Source organism: Quercus robur, chromosome 6 (assembly GCF_932294415.1).
Source record: "Quercus robur chromosome 6, dhQueRobu3.1, whole genome shotgun sequence".
Lineage (NCBI taxonomy): Eukaryota > Viridiplantae > Streptophyta > Magnoliopsida > Fagales > Fagaceae > Quercus > Quercus robur.
In genome coordinates, this window is record NC_065539.1 from 9024171 (window position 1) to 9035832 (window position 11662).

The following is an 11662-nucleotide window of genomic DNA, read 5'->3' on the forward strand; positions in this document are numbered from 1 at the left end:
AATTTGAGAATATCTCCACTACTTTTCCACTCATTTTCTGAACCATGGTCATTCCTACCAACAGAGTTTTATACTCAGTTTCATTGTTTGTGGCCGAAAAGCCCAATTTCAAGTATTTCTCAATTATGATCCTCTCCGGAGATATTAGAACTAGCCCCACTCCAGATCCTCTGTGATTCGCTGCACCATCAACGTATACCCTCTAGGACAAAGGTTCTTGTAAGAAGACTAACCCAACCGATTTTCCATCCATGTCCTGCTTCTTAATTCTCTCTTCTAATGGGGATTTAGCAAACTTGGCTACCAAATCAGCAAGGACTCAACCCTTGACAAAGGTGCGAGGCATGTACTTGATATCAAAAGCCCCTAAGATCGTACTCCACCTGGCAATCCTCCTTGTATAATCAACACTTCGGAGTAGAGATCTGAGCGGAAGTTGGGTTAGGACAACAATTGTGTGTGATTGGAAGTTGTGGGGGAGCTTACGTGTAACCTGCACCACTGCCAAAATGGCATTCTCCAGTGGTAGATAATGGACCTCAGCCTCATGTAGTGACTTGCTCACGTAGTAAACTGGCCTATGCACACCACTATCAACCCGTACCAGCACCAAGCTCACCGAGTGGAAGGTCACTGCAATATAAGCAAACAAAACCTCATCCACCTTGGGTCTGGACATAATAGGTGGTCGAGAAAGGTATTCCCTCAACTGCTAGAAGGCCAAGACACACTCCTCGGTCCATTCAAATCCCTTCCACTTATTCAACAACTGAAAGAAAGGCCTACACTTGTTTGCTGACCGAGAGATGAATCGGTTTAAGGCAGCAATCATTCCTATCGACTTCTAGACCTCTTTGGGGTTCCGAGATGGCTGTAAATTGTTAATTGCTCTAATTTGGTTAGGATTGACTTCAATTCCACGGTGAGTAACCATGTATCCCAAGAACTTCACTGATCCGACACTACAAGAGCATTTAGAAGTATTAAGTCGCAGCTTGTGTCTCCTCAAGATCTTAAAGATATTCTCAAGGTCGTTAACATGCTCGGATTCTAACTTACTCTTGACCACCACGTCGCCTATATAAATCTCAATGTTTTTTCTAGCTGTGGCTCAAATATTCTGGTCATCATCCTCTGGTAGGTAGCCCCCGCATTCTTTAAACCAAAAGGCATCACTTTGTAGTGGTAATTTTTAGTGGGAATGACAAAAGTTGTCTTCTCTTGATCACTCAAAGCCAATGGTATTTGATGGTATCCCTGGAAGGCATCCAAAAAGCTCATCCAATGATGGCCTATAGTTGCATCCACTAGCTGATCAATCCGAGGCATGAGGAAAGGGTCCTTTGGTTAGGCATTGTTCAAGTCTGTGAAATCCACACATACTCGCCACTTTCCACTTTTCTTCTTTACTACTATTGTATTGGCCAACCATTCAGGGTAGAAAACTTCCTTAATAGCCTTAACCTGCTTAAGCTTGTTCACCTCTTCCTTGATAACATCAAAATGTTTTTTAGATGAGTGCCGAGATGGTTGCTTCTTAGGGAGGATAGTTAGGTTGACATTCGGATGATGGAAAATGAAATCTGGATCCACCCCAGGAGATTTATAAACATTCCATGCAAACACATCAACGTTCTCTCTAAGAAACACTATCAACATTCTCTCTAAGAAACACTATCAACTTTTCCTTCTCTTGAGGAGGCAGCTGAATTCCGACCTAAAAGAATTTCTCTAGATCACCATCTATAACAATTTCTTCCAGCTTCTCACACTTTGCCCATTTCGACACCGCATCCATAGAGAGGACCGAAATCCTTGATTGCTATGAGCCCCCCTCAGCAGAAGCCGATGACTCAGCTTCAGGCTGGTGCATAATTGCAGCCACCAGGCACTGCCTAGCCATGGATTGACTCCTAACAAGCTCTTCAATCTGGTTCTTGGACGGATATTTTACCTTCAAATGCAGGGTGGAAGAAACAGCCCTCAGGGCATGGAGCTAGGGTCTTCCACAATGGCCGTGTAGGGAGAATAAACATCCACTACAATGAAGTCCACCTCCACTATCTCTGAACCTGCTTGCACGGGCAGTCTAATCTGATCCTTTGGAATGACAACTTTTCCATTAAAACTTACCAAAGATGAATCATAGGATGTCAAATCCTTAGGCTTTAGGTTTAGCCCTTTGTATAGGTCAGGGTACATAATCTCTGTACCACTACCCTAATCCACTAGGACTCTCTTTACATCATACCCTCCTATCCTGAGCGTGACCACTTAAGCATCATCGTGTGGCTGTATGGTTCCAACCTTGTCCTCATTCGAAAAGCTCAACGTCGGTTGGACCTCCACTTTAGCCCTCTTCGGCTCAGGATTAGGGTCCTCGGTGGGTGGCTGAGCTACATACATCACCTTGGAGGGCTACGAGCTAGTTCTCCTAGGAGCAGCAAAGATGACATTAATTGTACCCAAATGGGACCTTGAAGAAGCGTTCCTCTAAGCCCTTGACCCTGCTTGGTCTTCGTGCCCATTGGGCCGATACAAAAACTATTTCAAACTTCCATCTTTGACCAATTGCTCTAGGTGATTCCATAGAGTTCTATAGTCCTCGGTGGTGTGTCCTCGTTCTTGGTGGTACTGGCAATGAAGACTTTGGTTGAGCCTCATGAGGTCTTCTCCCATCTTGTTTGGCTATTTGAAGTATGACTTATTCTTGATTTTCTCCAAGACTTGATATACTGGCTCTCGAAACACCGTGTACTGGCTCTCGAAACACCGTGTTAACCACCTGAGGAGATATAGACCTAGATTGCCCAGCAAAATCCCTTCGGGGTCTGTTATTATTGTAGCGGACCAACCTGAAATCCCTCATCTCCTGAGGGATAACCTTACCCTTCCTCTTGCCTTGTTGTTGGTCCTTTTCGACTCGCTTATACTTATCAATTTGATCCATGAGTTGACGTACATTGCTAGCAGGTTTCCTAGTCAAGGACTTCCTCAAACCATGCTTGGCAGGTAGGCCGACCTTGAAAGTCCTTATGGCCACATCATCAAAATCACCATCTATCTCATTGAACATTTTCCAGTATCTATCTAAGTACGTTTTCAGGGTTTCCCCTTCTTTCATGGATATAGACAATAAGGAATCTAAGGGCCGAGGAACCCTACTGCACGTAATAAAGCAAGATCCAAACGCCCGAGTGAGTTCTTTGAAGGAATCAATGGAACTTGCTCTTAGGCCATCAAACCACCTCATTGCCACAGGCCCCAAACTGGATGTGAATACTTTACACATCAGAGCCTTATTCTTAGAATGCATTGCCATCCTCTGGTTGAAGTGGCTTACATGCTCCACAGGGTCTATTCGACCATTGTACATGGCGAACGTGGGCTAAGTGAACCACCGAGGGAGTTTTCCTCCCTCAATTCTTTGTGTGAAAGGTGATCTGGAAATTTGGTTGAGCGCTTTGCTCATTGCATAATTTCCCAAGCCTCTGGAAGATGAGCTCCTATTTCTGCCCTCAATGTGATAGTCCTTATCATACGAGAATGACTCACTAGGAGGTATCCTTGACCTAGGTCTATAACTACAATCCTCCTCATCGTCAAAAGAGAAGTCAGAGTTAGAGGGAGTTTGCCTTCATCGTTCGTGGCACAGCTTTCTCTTCAAATGATCAATCTCCAGTTGTAGGGCTTTGGTATCCTTCTCATGAGAAAGGTGGCTCCCATTTCGGGATTAACTCCTACTAGTAGGTGTGGTATGCACACTAACCTCCTGATTCCTTCTGCGCTTAAGATTAACAAAATGATCTTGATGTTGGGACCCCATAGATTCCTCCAAATTTGGACCTGAACCTACCATGGTTGGACGTAAAAATCACTACAGCACTAGAATTTCCCACAGACAGCGCCAATTGTAAGGATGCAATTTAGGTCTCTAGCTCAAAGAATAAATGAACTTAGGCCCAAAAAGCCCAATACAATGATTTTGTAGAGAGTGTGTTGGAAAATTGGGATTTAATGAATCAGACAAAAAGTAAAGTGGATTCAGATGACAAGAAAATGAAGATAGACTGGTTTAATCTAAAGAAAATCGTCCTCGGCATAGTTCGAGAATATCAGTTTTTATATATTTCTCTCAAGTTTGATTACAAGTTCAATTCTTGATTACTACAGTATTTTTCTCTTAATTTCTTGATCACCTCCCCTTAGGGTCTTTTTTCCATTTTATACTATTCTCCTCCTTCATCTTTCCTCTCCACGTGTAGACTAGATTGCCGGTGTTGATCCTTGTCCCATCAACATCTTCTTGAAATCTTCGAGAAATAGATGTAAGGCTGAAAGATACTATTCAGGTATCACTTCTTCATTAATGCGGTCAGAGAGTTAACTGCAAAACATTTAATGCAGTAGTAGTAGCTTTCCCTTTAGATATTTCATGACCTCCCTTTGTCTTGTTCCTTATTAATACTTATTCTCATCAATGCAATCGTCCGGAACGTTGCTCTTGATTTCAGACTGCATCTTCTGACCTCAGCTTTGCCTAGGCGAGGAAGCATTCATCCTCGAATCACTTCCTTGGAACATAACACCTAAATCCCTTTATTTATTAGTGTTGACCTCTATCCCATGTCTATTCATCCTTGAACTGAGCCCCCGGCCCAATACATTCTACCGGGCCTAATATCCCTATATTATTAAACTTAAGTGAGTTATAAATGGCACCAAAAAAAAAGAATATTAAAAGAAGAAAAAATGAGTCATTAATACTTTTTATTTTATTTTATGAACATTAGTACTTTAAAAATGGGTGTTTGTAATTTTGTATAAAATTTTAAAATATTAAGAAAAAATTTACTAAAATATTCACCTAATAAAAAAAAATTGTACAAAAATTGAAGGGGAAGGGGAAGGACTAAGACTAGGTTCACGAACTTGTTACAGTTATATTATGATGGCTCACAAGAGTTACAAAGATATCGTTACCCTATACATCATTCTATTACTTACTTTATTTGTGTGTGGGAAATTACAATAATTTAAAGTGTATTCAAATAAAAAAAAAATATCTCCAATGATTAACATCTACTATAATATTAGTGAGATCTATGTTGGCACACAAAAGTACGAGGCTGAAGTCGTGGGTGCGAACTATATTCCCATCAATGATTTTGTTTAAAAACCATTGGTATCTGATGTCGGTCGCTTGAAAGAGAACGAATTGGATGTGATATCTGTATAGGATGTGATGATATACAGGGTGCACATGTATAGAGAGGTCACAGTGGCGGCGCCACATAGAGGTCAGGGTGGTCCCAGGACCACCCTGACCTGAAAAAAAAAAAAATTATATGTAATAATTAAACATTTTTTTATTTATCTACCCTTAAAAAAAAAAATAGGAACACCCTCAAAAAAATTAGGAACACCCTCAAAATTTTTTTATGCCAATAAAATTAAAGAGAGATGCTATGTCCACAATATTTTTACAATATTTTCATAACAAATCACAGATGGTTAGTTGTTATTAGTTCAAATTTGAACCTAGCACTAAGATTATTTTTTTATGACAACAATAATAACCAGTAAAAACCTATCACTTAGGATTTGTTGTAAAAATGTTATGAAAATGCCATGGACATATCATTTCTCAAAATTAAATTTTGGTGGATTATTTGTTACATTTCGGCCGGTACCAGTTTTTAGAAGAAAAAAAGAAAAATCCCTAAACGGACAAACTCATCAGCACAGCATGTCATTACTTGCGTCAAATGCCTAAAAAACAAATCCAACCATCGCAAAGGTCGCCCCTACTTCTTCTTCTTCCTTTTCTTCTTCTTCTTATTGTACTATTTTTGGTTGTTGTTTTTTATTATTTAATTACATATTTATGTTTTAATATTATAAAACAGTAATTGTTATGTAATAACTAAATGATCTAAGTGTCAAAAAAGAAAAACTAAATGATTTGTTTTATTTGAGGTTTACTTATTTGGATCAATAATTTTATGTTGTATAAGAAAATATAAATATAAATATATATTATTTTTAATATTTTTTAGAAACCCCGAAATACCCTGAAATGGTACGTCGAAATAGATCAGTATCAAAATATTCCGTTCTACTAAACAAATCGAAACAATGTCCAAAACAGTATTCATAACATTGCTTTCAAGCAAAAAGAAAAAGCTAAAAAAAAAAATTGAACTAAAATCTAAAAAAGAAAAAATTGTAATAGAGAATCTAAAGAAAAAAAAATTGTAACAGAGTAATCCCACCCAGGAACACCCTAAAAAATATTCCTAGAGTCGCCACTGAGAGGTCACCCACTACTTATGCGGGATCTATGATGCTTCATAGATGAGAGTTAACATGTGGCCTAGTTTAGTATCAATGTGTTATGCTAATTTATAGTTTGTCACCTATTGTTATTTTATGATGAAGTGGGAGATGTTGGAATTAGAGGGGTGGAATCACACATAACATTGGTGCACCTTCTCACATTAGATTTCCTACTTTGTCTCTTAGATCCGTTTGGTTGGAGGAATAGAAAAGTGGAAGAATAGAAATGAGGAAGGAATAGAAAAGTAGAAGGATAGATTGTAGAAGAAATTTAGGGTATGTTTGACATTTGTTTTTTCCCCTTATTTTTTGTTTTCAAAAACAATTTTTTAATTTTGAAACTAAAAAACTTATTTGGTAACTCAAAATGGACTGAAAATAGATCCGTTTGGTTGGAAAGATAGAAAAGTGGAAGAATAGAAATGAGGAATGAATAGAAAAGTAGAAGGACAGATTGTAGAAGAAATTTAGGGTATGTTTGACATTTGCTTTTTCCCCTTATTTTTTGTTTTCAAAAACAATTTTTTATTTTTGAAACTAAAAAACTTATTTGGTAACTCAAAATGGACTGAAAATAAAAATTGTTTTCAAAACTCAATTTGTGAAGAAAATTGAAAATTTACAAAATGCTGTTTTTAGTTTTTAGTTTTCAAAAGTTAAAGAAAAAATTAATTTAATTTAATGAATCTATCTCATTTAATAAGTTAGCATTAGAGTTCAAATCCTAATAACAACATATTTTAGTATTTTTTATTTCCTTTCTTCAAAAAATTATTTTTTTAATTTCAACTAACCAAACATGTTTTTGATTTCAAAAATGCAAAAAAATTTTTTTTTTCTTTATATTCCCAAAAGCAAGTTTTTAAAAATAGAAAATAAAAATTGTTACCAAACATAACCTTAGTTTTCTTTCATATATTTGGTTGAGAGGGTAGAAAAGTGGAGGGAAGAAAGTTTTTTTGTTTGGTTGAGAAAAAAGAAATGAGATGATAGAAAATAAATTTGTATAAATTTACCATTATGTCTCAATTTGGTAAAACAAATAATAATAATAATACATTACATCTTTATTAAAAAATTATTTATGAATGATTACTTCATTTAAATAAATTTAAAAAGGGGATAAGAAGTTCAAGAACCCAAAATTTTTTTCTCAAAGAAAAAAAAAACCAAAACTGTTGAGAAAAGAAAGAATGAGCACAAAAGAAAAGAATTAAAAAAAAAAAAAAAAGAAGAAGAAGAAGAAGAAGAAAAAAAAAAAAGAAGGATAAGCATGAAAGAAAAAAAAATTGAAGAAAAGTACTAAAGAATAAAACAAAACCAAGAAGGACAGAAGAAGACAAATAAAGAAAGAAGAAAAAGACAGAAAGGTTCAGAATAAAATATCGACATTGAGCTGGGACAATTTCGTCCAAAACATAGGCGCTGGTTTTCACTTGAGTTTTTCTGATACACATTTTTTATCATTTTTTCTTCCCAATCTATCCTTCCTATTTCACCCCAATCAAATGGGCTCTTAGAGAAGTGGTGATAACTTTTTATGTAAGTTAGTGAAAATATGACTTGTTAGAAATGAAGATAAATTAGGAAAAGTGTCAACCGAAATATACTGCAATACACTTCCCAATTTCAGCCTTTTGTTATGTGGCCTTCAAGAATAAAATTCAGCCCTTAATGCTATATCACTCCTTTAATTACATTTCATTGCTTTAGCACATCTCTTAGACTCATGATTGTCAAAGTTCCGATTTGGATCTTACGATATTACGATATTACGATCCTATCTGCTTAGAATGATCTGAATCTTTCAAGGATATTTGTGATTGTACGATTCTGACAATCTCAAACGATCCTAATTTCTTGTAATCTTTTTCAACTTGACAAAAGACCCAATTAGACCCAAATGAAAGATAACATCTTAATAGACTAAGTTTTGCTATTTTAATGTAGAGAAATAAAGTGTCGATTGAACCCAAATGAAAAATAACATCCCAATAGTGTCATGTTTTTATATTTTTAGCATCTTTAAATGATGTTTACAAATGAATTTAATGATGTATAGTAATTACATCAAATGAATGCAATTTTTTGGTGTTTTTTTTCTTTTTTAAATATTAACATACCAATTTTTTTTCCTCAAATAATATAGGATTTTACAATTTACGATCCATAATCTTACGTAGGATCTCAATTTTGACAACCTTGCTTAAACCCAACCAACCTATTAAATATAAATGAAAGCTTTGTTGTAAAGAGATATATAGTATTCAATAGCAAAACTAGTAATTGTATCTTTCGGCAATATGAAAGAGTGGATGACCACTTGAGATATATATTAAATACATACTCTCATGTTCATATCTATTGTTCTCGTCCCTTATTTCATTTATATTAATAATAGCTCTACATCGGTTTATATTTGTTGATGGTTACAACTCTTCTAAAGAGTGCAACTATCAACTATATATGAAAGGGTGTCTATAAATAGATCCCAGGTCTTTGAGGGCATTTCATCATTTTTTTTTCCCTTTTAGTAATAGAGAAACTCTCTCCATTTGATTTCTGGCCTCATGAATTCAATCATGGGAACACCTTTTCCTTTTTTGGTTGGGGATCACACACTTGTTTTCAGTAACTGAATCCTGTGAAACCCAAAAAAAGGAAGAAGAAAAAAAAGAACATTGTTTGAGATATAGTAATTTTTTTCAAAATTTTTTACTTTTAAGTTGGAAGTTATGATTAAAACATCACTTTTATATAAGTCTATTAGTGAAACAATATAAATTTTACATCAATTGCAACAAAAGTAAGTTAACAATTGTGAAAAAGTGTAAAAAAAATTGAATGTGCTAGACCTACTCAACAGAAAATGAGGTTTGTTCTTGCCCCGTGAGGGTTTGTTCTAGATACAAACAATTATTATCATATCATCTGCCCGTGTGTGATGGCCCGGCTACTGGATTCAATTATTATCTGTACCTGTGTCTGATGGCTGGCAGTCTAATGAGGACAGCATGGTTTTTTGTTTACATTTGTCGGTGAAGTTATATATGTACAACAAAATGTCAATTTGTTAAGGCTCATTTATAGTCACACAAAGTTTGTGCACTAGTGTCGTATAACTCAAATTCATGAATAAACAACATTTCAGCGATTTCATTCTACTTAAATCACAATCCAAACAAAAACAGTGAAGAAAGATTTTTTGAGCAATTGTTATCAGTGCTAACAGATCAAAGATTTATTTGACATAGCTAGAGGTTACACAAAAGAACAAGAACAAGAAGAAGAAAAAAAGGGTCTAAATACTCTAATAAGGGCTCTCCCCTATTATATTCCCAGGAGGATCATAGAAACAAATGGTTAAACTAGAGGAGTCTGCACACGAAGCTTGAGCACAACCCAACTGCAAAGAATTCTTCCACACCACTTGAGTGTAAACACCACACCTGTGATCCGGCAAGCAAGAGTTGTCAGTGTGATTATAGTACTTCTTCTCTCCCACCCATGTATCAACCACCATGCGCGGTGTCACGGCTTGACCACTAGCCCACATCTGGTTTGCACCGTACTTGCTGCTGCTCAAGTTTGCAAATTTGCAACCCATTTTGTTCCTTTGGTACCTCACAAGTCTGCTTGTGGCATTGGCTAGCTGCTCGCTCCAACTCAGAGGACCAACCCCAACTTCTGCTCTTGCTTGGTTGTGTCCATCCAGGTACTCTTTGGCTGCTGCACTAGGCTGCTGTGAAGGTCCTGAACCTTGTGCTGAACCTTGACATATGGCTAGAGCCATGAGTACAACTACAAGCAAAGCACAGGCCATGTTTTTTTTGGATCTAAAATGTGGTTATCAATGGTGGAGTTCAATTTATTTAAAGTATTTAAAGACATGCTTGATGCATTGGCTAGGTAGGTGGATATGGATCATGATAATTTTACTAGTTTGTCCTTGGTTTTTAAGGAAATTCATTATGGGATGAAGGGTTATTTGGTCAAAAATAGATATGGACATAGGCATGGGAGTTGAGAGTCAAAGGGTTGGGACAGTGCTAACCCATATTTGGGGTGCGGATATTCTGGGTTTTGGTGCTATATTATTGATGAAATCGGTAGGATTTATTATTTCCTGCATCAGAAGCACGATAGATTGTTGACTTTTATCAATAAAAAAAGAGTCAGCCCCATGTGACATGCATTTATAATTTTTGCATGCACAAAATAATGCGTGCGAGTGTGGACTGAAGGTTACGTTTTGTTTGTTTTATGGTTCGTGCTGGACTAATAAAGGTCTTAACTTAAGTATAACACGTTAAAAATAGAGTAATTTTGGGCCCAAAATGAGCTGAAGTTAGGCCCAAAATGAGCTGAAGTTAGGTCCGGCCTTGTGGTTGCAATTGGCTGTGCTAGCGAGATTTCGCTGTAATAACATCATCACCTATAAATGCAATGCTTAGGTGAATTTTTTTTTTTTTTTTTTTAAATTTCCTCCTCTTTTTTAAAAGTTGACAAGAATATAGTAGATCATTTTTTTTTTTTTTTTTTTTGGCTGAATAAGAACTTTATTGCTCAACCCGAACAAGGGGAGAAACAAAAGAACGGGGCCAAATTCCATCTCTATCTGAAGCCCGCAAAATCGAAGAAGGCAGATAACAGATGGAAACCGGCCCTGTCCAACTTACAAGGGCTGCCCATTGGGCCAAAAGGTGGGTAGACACATTGCCCTCTCTACAAACAAAAGAAAATTTTACATTGTTAAAAAACTTTACAAAATACAGAATATCATCACATAAAGCTTTAATGCTCCAATGGGGATCAACATCAGCATTACGAATTGGCTCAATAACATTCCAAGCATCGCCTTCTAGAATGATATTCTCATAACCTTCATTAGCAGCAAGTATCATGGCACTCCAAGCTGCTCTAGCTTCCCCCACCAATGGACTACTGGAAATGAAGTGGTCAGACCAAGCTTTCAAGGTATTACCCATAGAATCTCTGCTAACCACTGCTATTGTGGTTTTTTCTTCCCTACATGCAGCATCAAAGTTCAATTTAATCCAATTGGGAGGAGGCGGTGACCAGGATACATCTTTTTCTTTCCTAACTGACTGCACCTTCCAAGCTTGCTTGTGTTCTTGAAAAACCCGTAGGATCTGTCTTGCAAGCTCTGTTGGATTACTATTAATCCCTTCCACTCTTGCCTTATTTCTTGCCCACCATAATTGATCACAAGATATTGCTGCATATAACTGAAACTCCCAAGCCAAATCATCATCTAGACCAAGTTTAGAGCTGGGATAAATAATAGCTTTGATCCAGTCCA

General features: G+C 36.6%; 1 protein-coding gene across 1 annotated transcript; it reads right to left on the bottom strand.

Annotated features, from left to right (window-relative positions):
* Nucleotides 1-9471: 9471 nt before the first annotated feature.
* LOC126732625 (STS14 protein) lies at nucleotides 9472-10300 on the bottom strand. Its single transcript, XM_050435587.1, has one exon. The coding sequence runs from the start codon at nucleotides 10160-10162 to the stop codon at nucleotides 9650-9652; it is 513 nt and encodes a 170-aa protein (XP_050291544.1). The 5' UTR covers nucleotides 10163-10300; the 3' UTR covers nucleotides 9472-9649.
* Nucleotides 10301-11662: the final 1362 nt, after the last annotated feature.

Bases quoted from the DNA above. Each gene is read 5' to 3' on its own strand.
- LOC126732625 (XM_050435587.1), bottom strand. From the start codon at position 10,162: ATGGCCTGTGCTTTGCTTGTAGTTGTACTCATGGCTCTAGCCATATGT.